We start from the raw sequence: 12215 nt of genomic DNA, 5'->3' as shown, positions 1-12215 counted from the left end.
TAGGCAAAAAAAAAATTTCAAGTTTACTCTTGTTGGTACGGTAGTTTAAATACTGTTGGTGATAACATGACTGAAGATAAAATAGGTATTTCTATAAAATGTTAATAAGTTTGATTGACCTTCATTTGTTTGATTCAGAATCAGCTGATACAAAAAAGTTCAGTGTACTGGTGACAGCTTGATTATGGGAAATTGCTCCCTGATAAGATGATAAAAAGTGATTATTAACATAAGTTTGATGTTTATTTCATGAATAGGATGAATTTTTATTGATTAGAAGTCGAAAGATCTAATGAAAAATTATAACCTTGAAAGGAGCATTAGCCACAGGCACTTGTCTCAGAATAAAAAAATTCCTATATACCTTAATATAACACAAGGTACTTAACTAAATTTTTTGAAAAATGTCACCCAGTCCCGAATTTCCGTTATTTTTCGATTTCTCGGTTTTCAAACCTACTTAAACTCAGTTTGCCGTAAATCTAAATTGATATATCTACACAATGGTATATGACACAACTACCATTGTTGTCAGGTCATTAGTAGAAGGCCTCAGAAGTCGGTCAACGTGATTTGTTTTTGCATACCGCTCCAGACTCGGCAACACAGAGTCCGCAAGTATTGATATACCGGTTTCTCATTGGTCAATCGTGTGGCTAAAAATAAATGTGGGAAATTTTAGTCAATTTATAACTCCTGACACATTTGACAGACCTCAAATAACACTAATTTGGGTTTGTATCACATAATCTTTAAAGAATTTACAATAAAAATAATAATTGATATATTCAGAGGGAAGCTGACAGTTTTTTTTTATTAATAATTTTTATAATAAATCAATCACTGCGGACTTGGTGTTGCCAAGTCTGGAGCGGTATGCAAAAAAATTCATGTTGACCGACTTCCAAGGCCTGCTACTAGTGATCCCGACAACAATGGTAGTCGTGTCATATACCATTGTGTAGATAAATCAATTTAGATTTACAGCATAATAAGTTTAAGTAGTTTTGAAAACCGAGGAAATCGAAAAATAACGGAAATTCAGGACTGGGTGACATTTTTCAAAAAATTTAGTTAAGTACCTTGTGTTATATTAAGGTATATAGGGGGAAAAAATTCATTACCTGCCAATTGACTAACTTTTTAATTTGATTTATAGAATACAAAAATATTTCCCAGAAATACACAAGTAAGGTAAAAAAAACACTATGCATTGCATGTAAATGTAATAACATTTTAACATCAAATGAGTCTTTTAGGACTAGAAGTCATCTAATTACATATGTACCAATAAAGATGACATCTGAAGACTGCAGATTGTCCTGTGACCTGATTTACACATAAATATGAATTGAAAGATAGAAAGACAGACAGACAAGCACAGTGTGATGATGCTTTTACTAGATCTGTTTGGTTTCATGACATTAAAAAAAATATGAACAAAAAATATTTCTTTTCTTTGTTTACAACATTTAAATTTCTGACTGAAAAAAAGGAGTACTGTAAATTCATAAATTATTGCGTGAATTTAAAAATTTGAGATTAATTATTGCTATTTCAGGGCAATCTGCTGCTCATACATTTATATGTAGATATCAGAATCCCAGTTCTTATTATTGCAAAAATCACAGAGTTGCATTATTCGCAATAATAAAAACTTTGCAATAATTTTTGATTTTACAGTACATAAACTCATTCTTTTCAGTAACGACATACAGGATTTGAAAAAGGAAAGTAAAACATCATTTGTTAGAAAATGTTACAGGCAGTTCTGCTTATTATTAATTTTACCAATTTGATTTATTTTCAGTTTGTTTTGTTGTTTGAAGTATGCATTCCATTAGTATTGTTTTTAATCCTCCTGTTGATCAGAGAGCGACAACCACCAGTTCCAGTCAGAACAGGTAAGGAACAAGATACACATTCAAATTGATGGTTCATTTAACATTATAAAAAGGAAAACACTCTGTCCTGCCATATATATTATTAGTATTGAAACTCATATCTATCATAACATACATTGTTTCAGATCATTGTTTTTTGTCAAATCTAAATGAAAACAATAAGGAGATGTAAAATAATTGTCAATGAGACAACCATTTACCAGAGACGAAAGGAAGTGGATATAAACATTTACAGTTCATCTTACAGCCTTCAACAATGAGTAAAACCTGTAACATTTAGTTCATAATGAAATGTGGGGAAATTCAAGCTTGAAAATCAATGGCCTGATTTATGCAACAAAATATAAATAAAAAATAAAATATTGCAGACAACAACCATAAACAATAATAGAATTACTGGTATCTGACCTGGGTCAAGCATATAAAGATTAAAGAATGTGATGGGGTTACAAATGTCTGTAAGCACTCAATCCTCCCCTAACCTTGGTCAGTGATGTAACAGCATATTGCATTTTATTGTATTCACTGTTGACTTCTGAATGCACTTCGCTTGGCATGTATTAATAAAACACAAGGTAATAAAGTAATTTTTTTTTAATTTTAATTTCATGTTAATTATTTTATGACAGCTACAATGTAGTATTATGAAACCAAAACTTTTGATTATATTTTTATTCTAGGTCACCAGTCAGCTTTCCCTTTACCATCAGCTGGAATTATTCCAATTATGGAAATGTTTTGTGATGGAGCTCAGAGAGATGAATTTGGTTTCCTTACTTTTCCACATGCTAAGTATGTTGTGAAATGACCAGTAAAGAATAAAACTTCACTAACTTCTTTTATGCCCTTGTCATTTTTTAAAGTTACGAGGATATGTGGTTTAATCAATATATCATTATACATGATACACTAATTGTGTTATGGCTGCATATATTGAGTTAATATTTGATGTGAAGTCACAGGGAAAGTTTACACTTGTTCTGGTTCATTTGTTAATAAATTGCTGTCATAGACTTGAAGTTGGTTGCTTTAGCTTTAATGACAGAAAAAGATACTCATTATAAAAGTAACTGTTGTATCTTATAGTATTCAACAACATTTTGCTATCTTTATTCAAATTCAGTTACAGTTAATACTTTAAAAAGAAATATTTTTCAGACATTTGGTTTTGCACCTCACACACACATTGACATAGCAAAAAATCTCTTGAATAAAAAAAATATATAAGTGAATATCTATCTCTATTACTTAGTTGAAAGGATATGCATATTTTTTGTTTGGGGTAGTAGTCATTTAGTGTGAGACTCGCACATGTTTATGCTTTCTTGGTTGCATTTTCCTATGATCTATTGTTTTTTCTCTTTTGGCCAAATCTCACGCATTTGCTTCATGAAAAGTTGGCAGAACTGTGTTACATTTTAAAGTATTGCAGTTTTAATTCAACATCTGAATCAATCTACCGGTACTATCAAAATTACATATAGGTGAAGGCTTATCTCTGTGTCTACAGTTTTTTTATTGTATGAGTGATGAAATTGGAAACAAATGATGAAAAATACCTGAATAGCTTAACACTAATTTGAAACAATCCTTTAAAAGAAAGACACACTCAAAATTAAGCTTAAAATTCTTATTAACTCAACTTATTTTATTTACATGGTGTAATTTCAGAACTACAGAATTTTTAAACAGATTGCAGACGGTAGCAGAAAATCATCATTTCTTCCAGGAAGGTTACTCTCCATCAGAAATGGATGACCTTCCAGATACCTTTAGAAGTATTATAGACAATACTGCTGATATGCATGACACATTTCATAGTACTAAAAGTGAGTTACTAACATACAGTTTATGTAGTAACTTGTGTGTCTTACTTTCAAACCATCCTGTAAATCTGTCTGCAATAATGAAGACTGATTTTTTGTATGCAGCCATTTATGTTTGGTATTATAGAGAGATAGAGTTGATAAATGACATATAAACATCAATGAGACAGCAACCCATTAACAGAGTATAACCAAAAAAAATAAATGTAATTATTCATAAGGTTTCCACATTGATCTACATTTATCATTTTATGCATAAATGGTTCTCACTTAGCTTTGCACTAAATATATATAAGATGTTATGGAATGAGTGCCAATGAGACAACTCTTCATCCAATTCACAATTTGTAAAAGTAAACCATTATAGGTCAAAGTAGGGTCTTCATATAAACTACAAGATATAAATAATTTATTAATTTGAAGTGTACAATTATTTAACAGTAATGATAGTCTCCTACTTCTAGAAATTATGGTCACCTTAGTCTACATGTAATTCATGGTTAGCCTTGCTTCAGTTTGCGTTAAGGTCCAGATTGTAGCAACTACAAGTAATAAATCATTGATGATTTATCAATGCAGAGACATTGTATTTCAGATATTAACAATTGTAAGAATTAGATTACTTTATAAATGCCTCCTCAATTTTTGTCTCGCCTTGTCGTCGACGGCGACAGTGTCAACAATGTATTAGTTTGTGATTAGGTCTAGTTTATGGAGAACAACAAGTGGTAGGTCAATCATATTTGGTATGCAGTTGTATAAGCATTGGCTCATCTCATTTCCATGGAGATTATTTGGCCCTACCCCCTTAGTCATGGTCTATTGACTTTGAAAATATTTCTAAGTTATCATGTATCAGTTTGTGATTAGGTCAGTTCAAGGGGATCCATTAGTGGTAGGTCAATCATATTTGGTATGTAGTTGTATAAGCATTGGCTCATCTCATTTCCATGGAGATTATTTGGCCCTACCCCCTTAGTCATGGTCTATTGACTTTGAAAATATTTCTAAGTTATCATGTATCAGTTTGTGATTAGGTCAGTTCAAGGGGATCCATTAGTGGTAGGTCAATGATATTTGGTATGCAGTTGTATAAGCTTTGGCGCATCTCATTTCCATGGAGAATATTTGGCCTTGTCCTTCAGTCACAGTCTAATGACTTTGAAACTTATCTTAGTTTACATGTATTAGTTTGTGATTAGATCAGTTTAAGATGAACTGCTTATGTTAAGTCATTGATATTTGGTATGCTTTGGCATTTGCAAGTATTGTTTCCATGGAGATTATATAACCCAACACATTCTTCATGGTTCATTGACTTTGAAACTTTTACATAGTTTACAAGTTAATGTTTGTATTTAGATTTGGGAAGGACTTATAATAAGTCATTGGTATTTGGTATGCAGTTGTATTAGCATTGGCACATTTCATTTACATGGAGATTGTTTAGCCATATAAGTTATAACTCAGTCATGCTTCATTGACTTTGAATATTTGCATAACTTGTGTAAAATGTTTAAGTATTGCTATTTGGATTTCAACATTTGCATAATCAAAATTACATAAAGGCAAGACATATCTCTGTGATAACAGTTTATTACTTGTAGATTTAACAGTGTACTCTGTGTTGACTGACAAGGATAAGTTTGCAGACTTTCTTCATAATAACCTGTCTATTCCAATAGAAGATGTCAATTCATTGTTAAATTCTACAATAAATATACGCAAAGTGAGTAAATTACACTCAAAATAAGTGAAAGCATCTGTAAAGTTTTATGTTATAAACACTAAAGTTAATCTTTTTGCTTTATTGAAATTCAGAATTGAACATGTTGAAAGTATATATAAGTATGTGAAAAAAAGAAAAAGATAAGTCATGAACAACATTAAACTTTCAAAAATTGGTTTAAAATTGACACATTTTTCTTGCTTTCCTACTCATTCAAAAGCAAAAGTTTCTAATGAATGCAAAAAGGTTGATAATTGATGTTTAAAAATTGACATTCATCTTGACCTCTGTAAGGAGTAGCAGCAAACATTAGTGTAAAGAGGTATTATTATATTGTGACTTGTATGTGATTCTTGATCACTTCAGCATTCTTTGTGAAATGTTTTACTTCCAAAACATGAATTCTATTGATAGTAAAAGGCACAAAAATTCAGTAAAACATACTTTATCTGACCATTTTAGAACTGTCATCATCTTATATGTCATCATAACATTATGAAATAGACATATCTAATTTTTCTGCAGATTTACCAACTTCTTTTTGGATCAGACATACTTTATACAGAAGAGGGATATAAAGTGAGAGTACGACGTGAAGTGGAAACAGGGTTCACCCATGATCTCAGACCATTTACCATACTTCATCATTTGACTAAATATTTACCTTCGCATCAGGATTCAAGTATTGAAGATACTTTACACAATAGTGCTATTCAAAAGTTGATAAATCATATGATGGATCCTGAGCTTCTTTCAAATGATACATTTAACTTGCCAGCCAATGAACTTGCTCAAATTCTTAAGGTATTATATTTAAGAAGATGAAATTATTATACTTCAACTAGTTTGTAAGGCTGTTAAGACGTTTTTACCTTACAATGATTATAAAATATTTATCATATCATTTGTCTATTGAAATCTTTGTGTTTGTTATAAAAAAGACTGAAAATCTACATGTGGGATTGTCTTCAAAGTGTCAATTTCTGTATAAATTCTAAAAAGAACTTAGAAGCGACCCATTTAATCATGTTATTGTGAACTAACTCTGATTAGAAATTTGAATCTGGAAAATCCTATAATATTTTGACCATAAGGAAGAATATTAATCAAACCCGAGATGGAATAAACTCTGTAAAACATGTTCATATCAGGTTTTAACCTTATAAAGATATTCTGTATCATATAGACACTGCACGAATACTAAAAAAAACCATTTTGTTTATTAATCCCTAGAGATTTTATATGTGGAAAAAAGAAATACATGCACAACAACAAAACTACCATGCAGTTTATAATTACGTTGCTGTTATATATCAGATACATTTTGTGATAGATAATGATTATGAGTTTTCACTCATTTTGTACATATTAGAGTTTGCACAGAGGATGAATAATAACTCCATTTGTGAATAATGAACATTATTTACCTATTTCAGGGGATCCTATTGTCTCCTTCTAATTTACATCAAATTAGCTGTGATAATAAAGAATTTTTACAGATATTTATTCAAGATTCGTCTTCAGACAAAATACTTATGGTAGGTATATATTTTTTTAAGCATTGCTACTGAGTAATTTATTGTGATCAGAAGTATAAAGATGTGATTTAATGAGTGAATTGTTCAGAAACAGGCTGAATTTCAATACAAATTTCAACATATACATCAATGAGGTAACAACACCAAAACAAAGTAAAAAAAAGACATCTTCAAGAATAGATATTATAAAGTGCTTACCCTATTTCAAGTATTGAATTGACCAGACAGGTTTTGAATCATTTAGTTTACAAATTATTCCATATCAAACAGAACATTCTAAAAAAAAATCCACAGAAATCTATAAAAAAAAACTTGAGGCAGTGGTTAAGAAGTTCTTCACTTGGGACAGGTTTCTGGTACTGTTAAGTGAAAGTTTTCAAGCACTCGACCATGATAAAGAACAAATTGTTTGGGGAACTTGAGATTACATCAGAACATTGCATTCAACTTTATAACAACAATATTATAAATTGCATTTAACAGGTACAATGCCAAAATAAAGCTGTATTGAAGAGTTAAGCTCTCTAAGTGCCTGTTTACGTTTTTTTAAATCAATAACAACATATATCTTTAAGTGCCTGTTTACATTGTTTTAAATCAATTACAATATATATTTATGTACTGTGTACTCATTATTATTTGTTGGATACCAATTTTCGATGATTTTGTGGGTACAGATGAACCATGAATTACAAATTTTATATAGGTGTTGCATTAAAAAATTGGCAAAAACCACGAAATAAAATATCCATGAATTTGCAAGTTTTCCTCAATCCATGAAAATAAATAATTCTACAGTATGACATCAAAATGGTTGAAACGGCACTAAATTTTTTAATTTAACAGAAAAGTTAGGCCTTTTAAGTCCAGCATAAACCTTGTAACTAATTAAAATATATTTGTTTATTTTAGGGGGAACTACAAAAACGTTTATGTAATATGAGTATAGATGAATTGAAAAGTTTATCATCAGAACTTCAGAGCCAAATAAATGAGACAGAAATGATAGAAATTGTAAGTTTGTATGGTGACTTAATAGTCATTAGAGGATAACATGATAAAATAGCAATACATGATGTGGTATTTTATAGTTACAAGATTATTTATTAACCTAAGTGTTCTGATGAATTTTGCTAGCTTGTGTACATATAATGTCTTTTTAACAAATGAATAATTGTATAACTATACTTAGCCTTATATGTATTTAAAATCATATATTTTTAGCTCACCTGACCTGAAAGATCAAGTGAGCTTTCTCATCACTTGGCGTCCGTCGTCTGGCGTCTGTCATCCGTCGTCCCTAAACTTTTACAAAAATCTTCTCCTCTGAAACTACTGGGCCAAATTTAACCAAACTTGGCCACAATCATCATTGGGGTATCTAGTTTAAAAAATGTGTGGCGTGACCCTGCCAACCAACCAAGATGGCCGCCATGGCTAAAAATAAAACATAGGGGTAAAATGTAGAATTTGGCTTATAACTCTGAAACTAAAGCATTTAGAGCAAATCTGACGTTGGGTAAAACTGTCTATTAGGTAAGATCTATCTGCCCTGAAATTTTCAGACAAATCGGACAACCCGTTTTTGGTTGGCTGCCCCCAAATTAGTTATTTTAAGGAAATTTTGCAGTTTTTGGTTATTATCTTGAATATTATTATAGATAGAGATAAACTGTTTACAGCAATAATGTTTAGCAAAATAAGATCTACAAATAAGTCAACATGACCAAAATTGTCCCTTAAGGAGTTATTGCCCTTTATAGTCATTTTTAACAATTTTCATAAATATTTGTAAATTTTTGTAAATTTTTTTGAAAATATTTTCCACTGTAATTTCTTGGCCAAGTTCATTATAGATAGAGATAATTGTAGCAACAAGAATTTTCAGTAAAGTATGATCTAGAAACACATCGCGATCACCAAAACACAATTTTGTCATGAACACATGATGAATTTATCTGTGTCCATTGTTTAATATGCACATAGACCAAGGTGAGCGACACAGGCTCTTGAGAGCCTCTAGTTAATATGGATTATAATTATATTTTCAGTTTCATTTAGACAGTTTTAATATAACAAAAGAAATACATGACATCAAGGAATTTATGGCAAAGGTAAGATCATTCTTTAGGACTATAAGCCACAAACCAAATAAAGGATGAGGTATGGTAAGAGCCTTTATTTCACCCCTGAAATTGCAAAAATAGTAAACTTATTCTAGTCTTTCTACTTATGTCAATATATAAATGAACTGAAGTGTGATGGTCTTTTATTTGTTTTAATCTGACTTATACACAACTCTGTAGTGAGGATTTAAAATGCAATGACTGTTTATCTTGACTTTTTAAATTAAACAGTTTTATTATCTTTATGATTTACATTAAAAAAAAATAAAAAGCTTCTTAAAAAAAAGAAATTGACATCTATATTGATATGTTTACATGAAATACATTGAAAATATGATGTGTGTTATGCATAGCACTTCAGCGTGACCATTATCACACAATGAATAGCTATCAACAAGATAGCGTCACACTTTGGCATGATCAAAAACACACCAGCATTTAAACTTTTCACGTCAGCATGACCATTACGGTTTAGAGTTCTATCACAATTCATACTCCTACAAATAGAGAGTTAACAAGTTGCAAGAACTTTTTAAAACATGCTGAAGGCTGTAAAATTGTTCAACACTTGCCAGGTGTTTTAAACATGTACATTCTAACAGGACATCTGTTAATTTACAAGACTTGTGTGACCATATTTCCATACATGACATGTGTTTTTTGTTATAAAATTTTTTTACTCATATTTATATATATTTTTTTCTCTCCACTATATGGGTCATTTTTAAAAAATGTCGAATTTTGAAATTGAAAAATTTATAAAAAGTTACTTATTCAAACAACCCTCTTCATAAGCAAATCAAAACAAACAGTACTTTAAGAACAACATATTAAAAGATGCAATCTTAATGATGTCATACAAGAATATCTTGAAACATTTTTTTATCGGTGGTACAATATTTTGTCTATCCTGTTACCATTTTCAAAAGAAATTTTGGGTTATTAAGAAAAGGTTTAGATAAAATGTTAAACTTGTTTTACGTTACCAATTAGATGGTTTTCAAGAGAATAAACTTCTATATATGTTCATTCTGTAAAATAATAGATTATTTGCCAATTTTCTAGGTTGTACTGAAAAATGGCTCTAAAAATTGGTTTTCAAAGGTTGTAAAAATTACCACCAGTAATGCAAGTCTAAGATAGCAAAAATATAAAACAACACGTTTAATAATTTATTGCGTTCGAAGCGCTTTTCTGGATTTACCTTCATCAGGAACGCTCAAAGCCAAACATTTGAAATCCGAAGATGTATAAGTACCGAAAATCGTTGAAGAGCTATATGTTAAAAATACCTAAAATAAATAGCCAAATTCATCTAAAGCCAACTTTGCCTGAGGGAGTTGAAACCTTAGTTTCATAATAATTTCAAAATTTATAAACGGACAATTTTAGTAAAGTTTGTTTAATCATGTCAGTACCGAAGCACTGACTACTGAGCTGATGATACCCTCGGGGACTGATAGTCCACCAGCAGAGGTATCGACCCAGTGATGTAAAAATATAAAACAACACGTTTAATAATTTATTGCGTCCGAAGCGCTTTTCTGGATTTACCTTCATCAGGAACGCTCAAAGCCAAACATTTGAAATCCGAAGATGTATAAGTACCGAAAATCGTTATTGTTCGGCCTTTTTTCACCCTTTCAAATAAACCCAATATCAAGTAAATCCCTCATAAGTTAATTTACTTTTCTCTTTATTTCGTTGGTAACAGGAACGTACGTTTCTGATATATCACTATATAAAAGACTATCCTGTAACCTTTTTGTCTATCCTGTTACTGATATCAGTATTGCACCTGCAAATGCTTAATTGGGAAGATTAAGACGTTATAACCTTAAGATGAGTTCAAACAATGAAATATTTCATTCGTTTTCCACCTACGTGTTAAGATAAAAAATTTAACAACGTTTTTGTCTATAATTGTCTATCCTGTTACTGTAACCATAGCAACCATAGTAACAGGATAGACAAATTTCTTTGTTTTTGATTGCTGTTGTGAAATAACTACTCCCTTTGGTGAAGTGATTATGGTTTTCTATTGTGAATTTGGTTTCAAACACGTTATTGCACTTTTTACAACCATACTGTTAGTGTAATTAATCAAAATGGTTGGTAACAGCATAGACATGAAAAAAAGTACGCTCTATTTTTTTCACTAAATGTCTTGAAATTTCTTTTCTCTACTCTGTCGTTCAAGAAACGAGGCGTTTTAAATGTAAAGATTACTTTGCATTTTTGAAATCAACACTGACTGATTCAATATTCATAGGGAGAATAATTTAACGACTGATTTAAGTAGCTGTAACAGGATAGACATGAACCTCCTGTATGCTGATTGAATTTAGTTTGTAGATAATCTGTTACATACAATGATAAAGAAGCTACGATTTTTCGTTAGAATTATAATTAACGTTCTTAAAAAGTCCCTTTAGCAGATATCAAGGCGATCAGAAAATCCGAAAAAAATCATTTGAAATGTGTTTTTCTGACAATGTACGCACACAAATACCCCCAAAATCGGACTTAAATGCAGTTTAATCTTATCAAAATAGATGTAAGGTGTGTTTATTATTAATATTCTGAATCACAAATCCGACAAGCTTTCATTTAAACCATTACAACTGAAATTTCCATTAGAAATAAAAAATTTAGCATGGGTGTACTGAAAATTCTACATTTTTTGAAAATGACCCCTATATCAGTCTGCACAACTACGTATTTGAAACTATAAGTCACCTTTTCTAGGAATGTATGCTAGTTAGAAATTTGTGGTTAGAAATTGCAGCACTTTTTCTAGTTGAAAATAATTTAACTTTAATTCTTAATATGGAAAATATTGTTCTTGGGTCAGAGTCTTGGGATATCTCCCTAAACTTATTCACTATTCTGGATAAATATTATATTTATACATGTCGCTTCAATACTTCATTACCGACTCTTAAAGGTGTCATAGCTATGATTAAAAATTCCTACCAAATAGAAAAAATATCTACCTCCTTTTACAGATCCCCTAGAGCAAGAGAGAAATTTGATAGTAAATGGGAATTAATTAAAAACTTAGTTCACATGTGAGGAGAGATCTTTCTATT

At 30.6% G+C, this 12215-nt stretch overlaps 1 protein-coding gene across 2 annotated transcripts in view; it reads left to right on the top strand.

The window, feature by feature from the left end:
• LOC139513097 (ATP-binding cassette sub-family A member 2-like) overlaps positions 1-12215 on the top strand; it is a 78920-nt gene that overhangs the window by 17561 nt on the left and 49144 nt on the right. For both annotated transcript variants that reach the window (XM_071301272.1, XM_071301273.1), the window contains exons 3-10: positions 1811-1904; positions 2585-2696; positions 3576-3733; positions 5338-5459; positions 5985-6263; positions 6896-6997; positions 7910-8011; positions 9049-9111. In XM_071301272.1, coding sequence (XP_071157373.1) covers positions 1811-1904; positions 2585-2696; positions 3576-3733; positions 5338-5459; positions 5985-6263; positions 6896-6997; positions 7910-8011; positions 9049-9111 — 1032 coding nt within the window. The remainder of the gene's footprint in view (positions 1-1810; positions 1905-2584; positions 2697-3575; positions 3734-5337; positions 5460-5984; positions 6264-6895; positions 6998-7909; positions 8012-9048; positions 9112-12215) is intronic.

The sequence above is a fragment of the Mytilus edulis genome, chromosome 2 (assembly GCF_963676685.1).
Source record: "Mytilus edulis chromosome 2, xbMytEdul2.2, whole genome shotgun sequence".
Classification (NCBI taxonomy): Eukaryota; Metazoa; Mollusca; class Bivalvia; order Mytilida; family Mytilidae; genus Mytilus; species Mytilus edulis.
The sequence above is the reverse complement of the archived record's forward strand: the minus strand, read 5'-3'. Positions and strand labels throughout refer to the sequence as shown.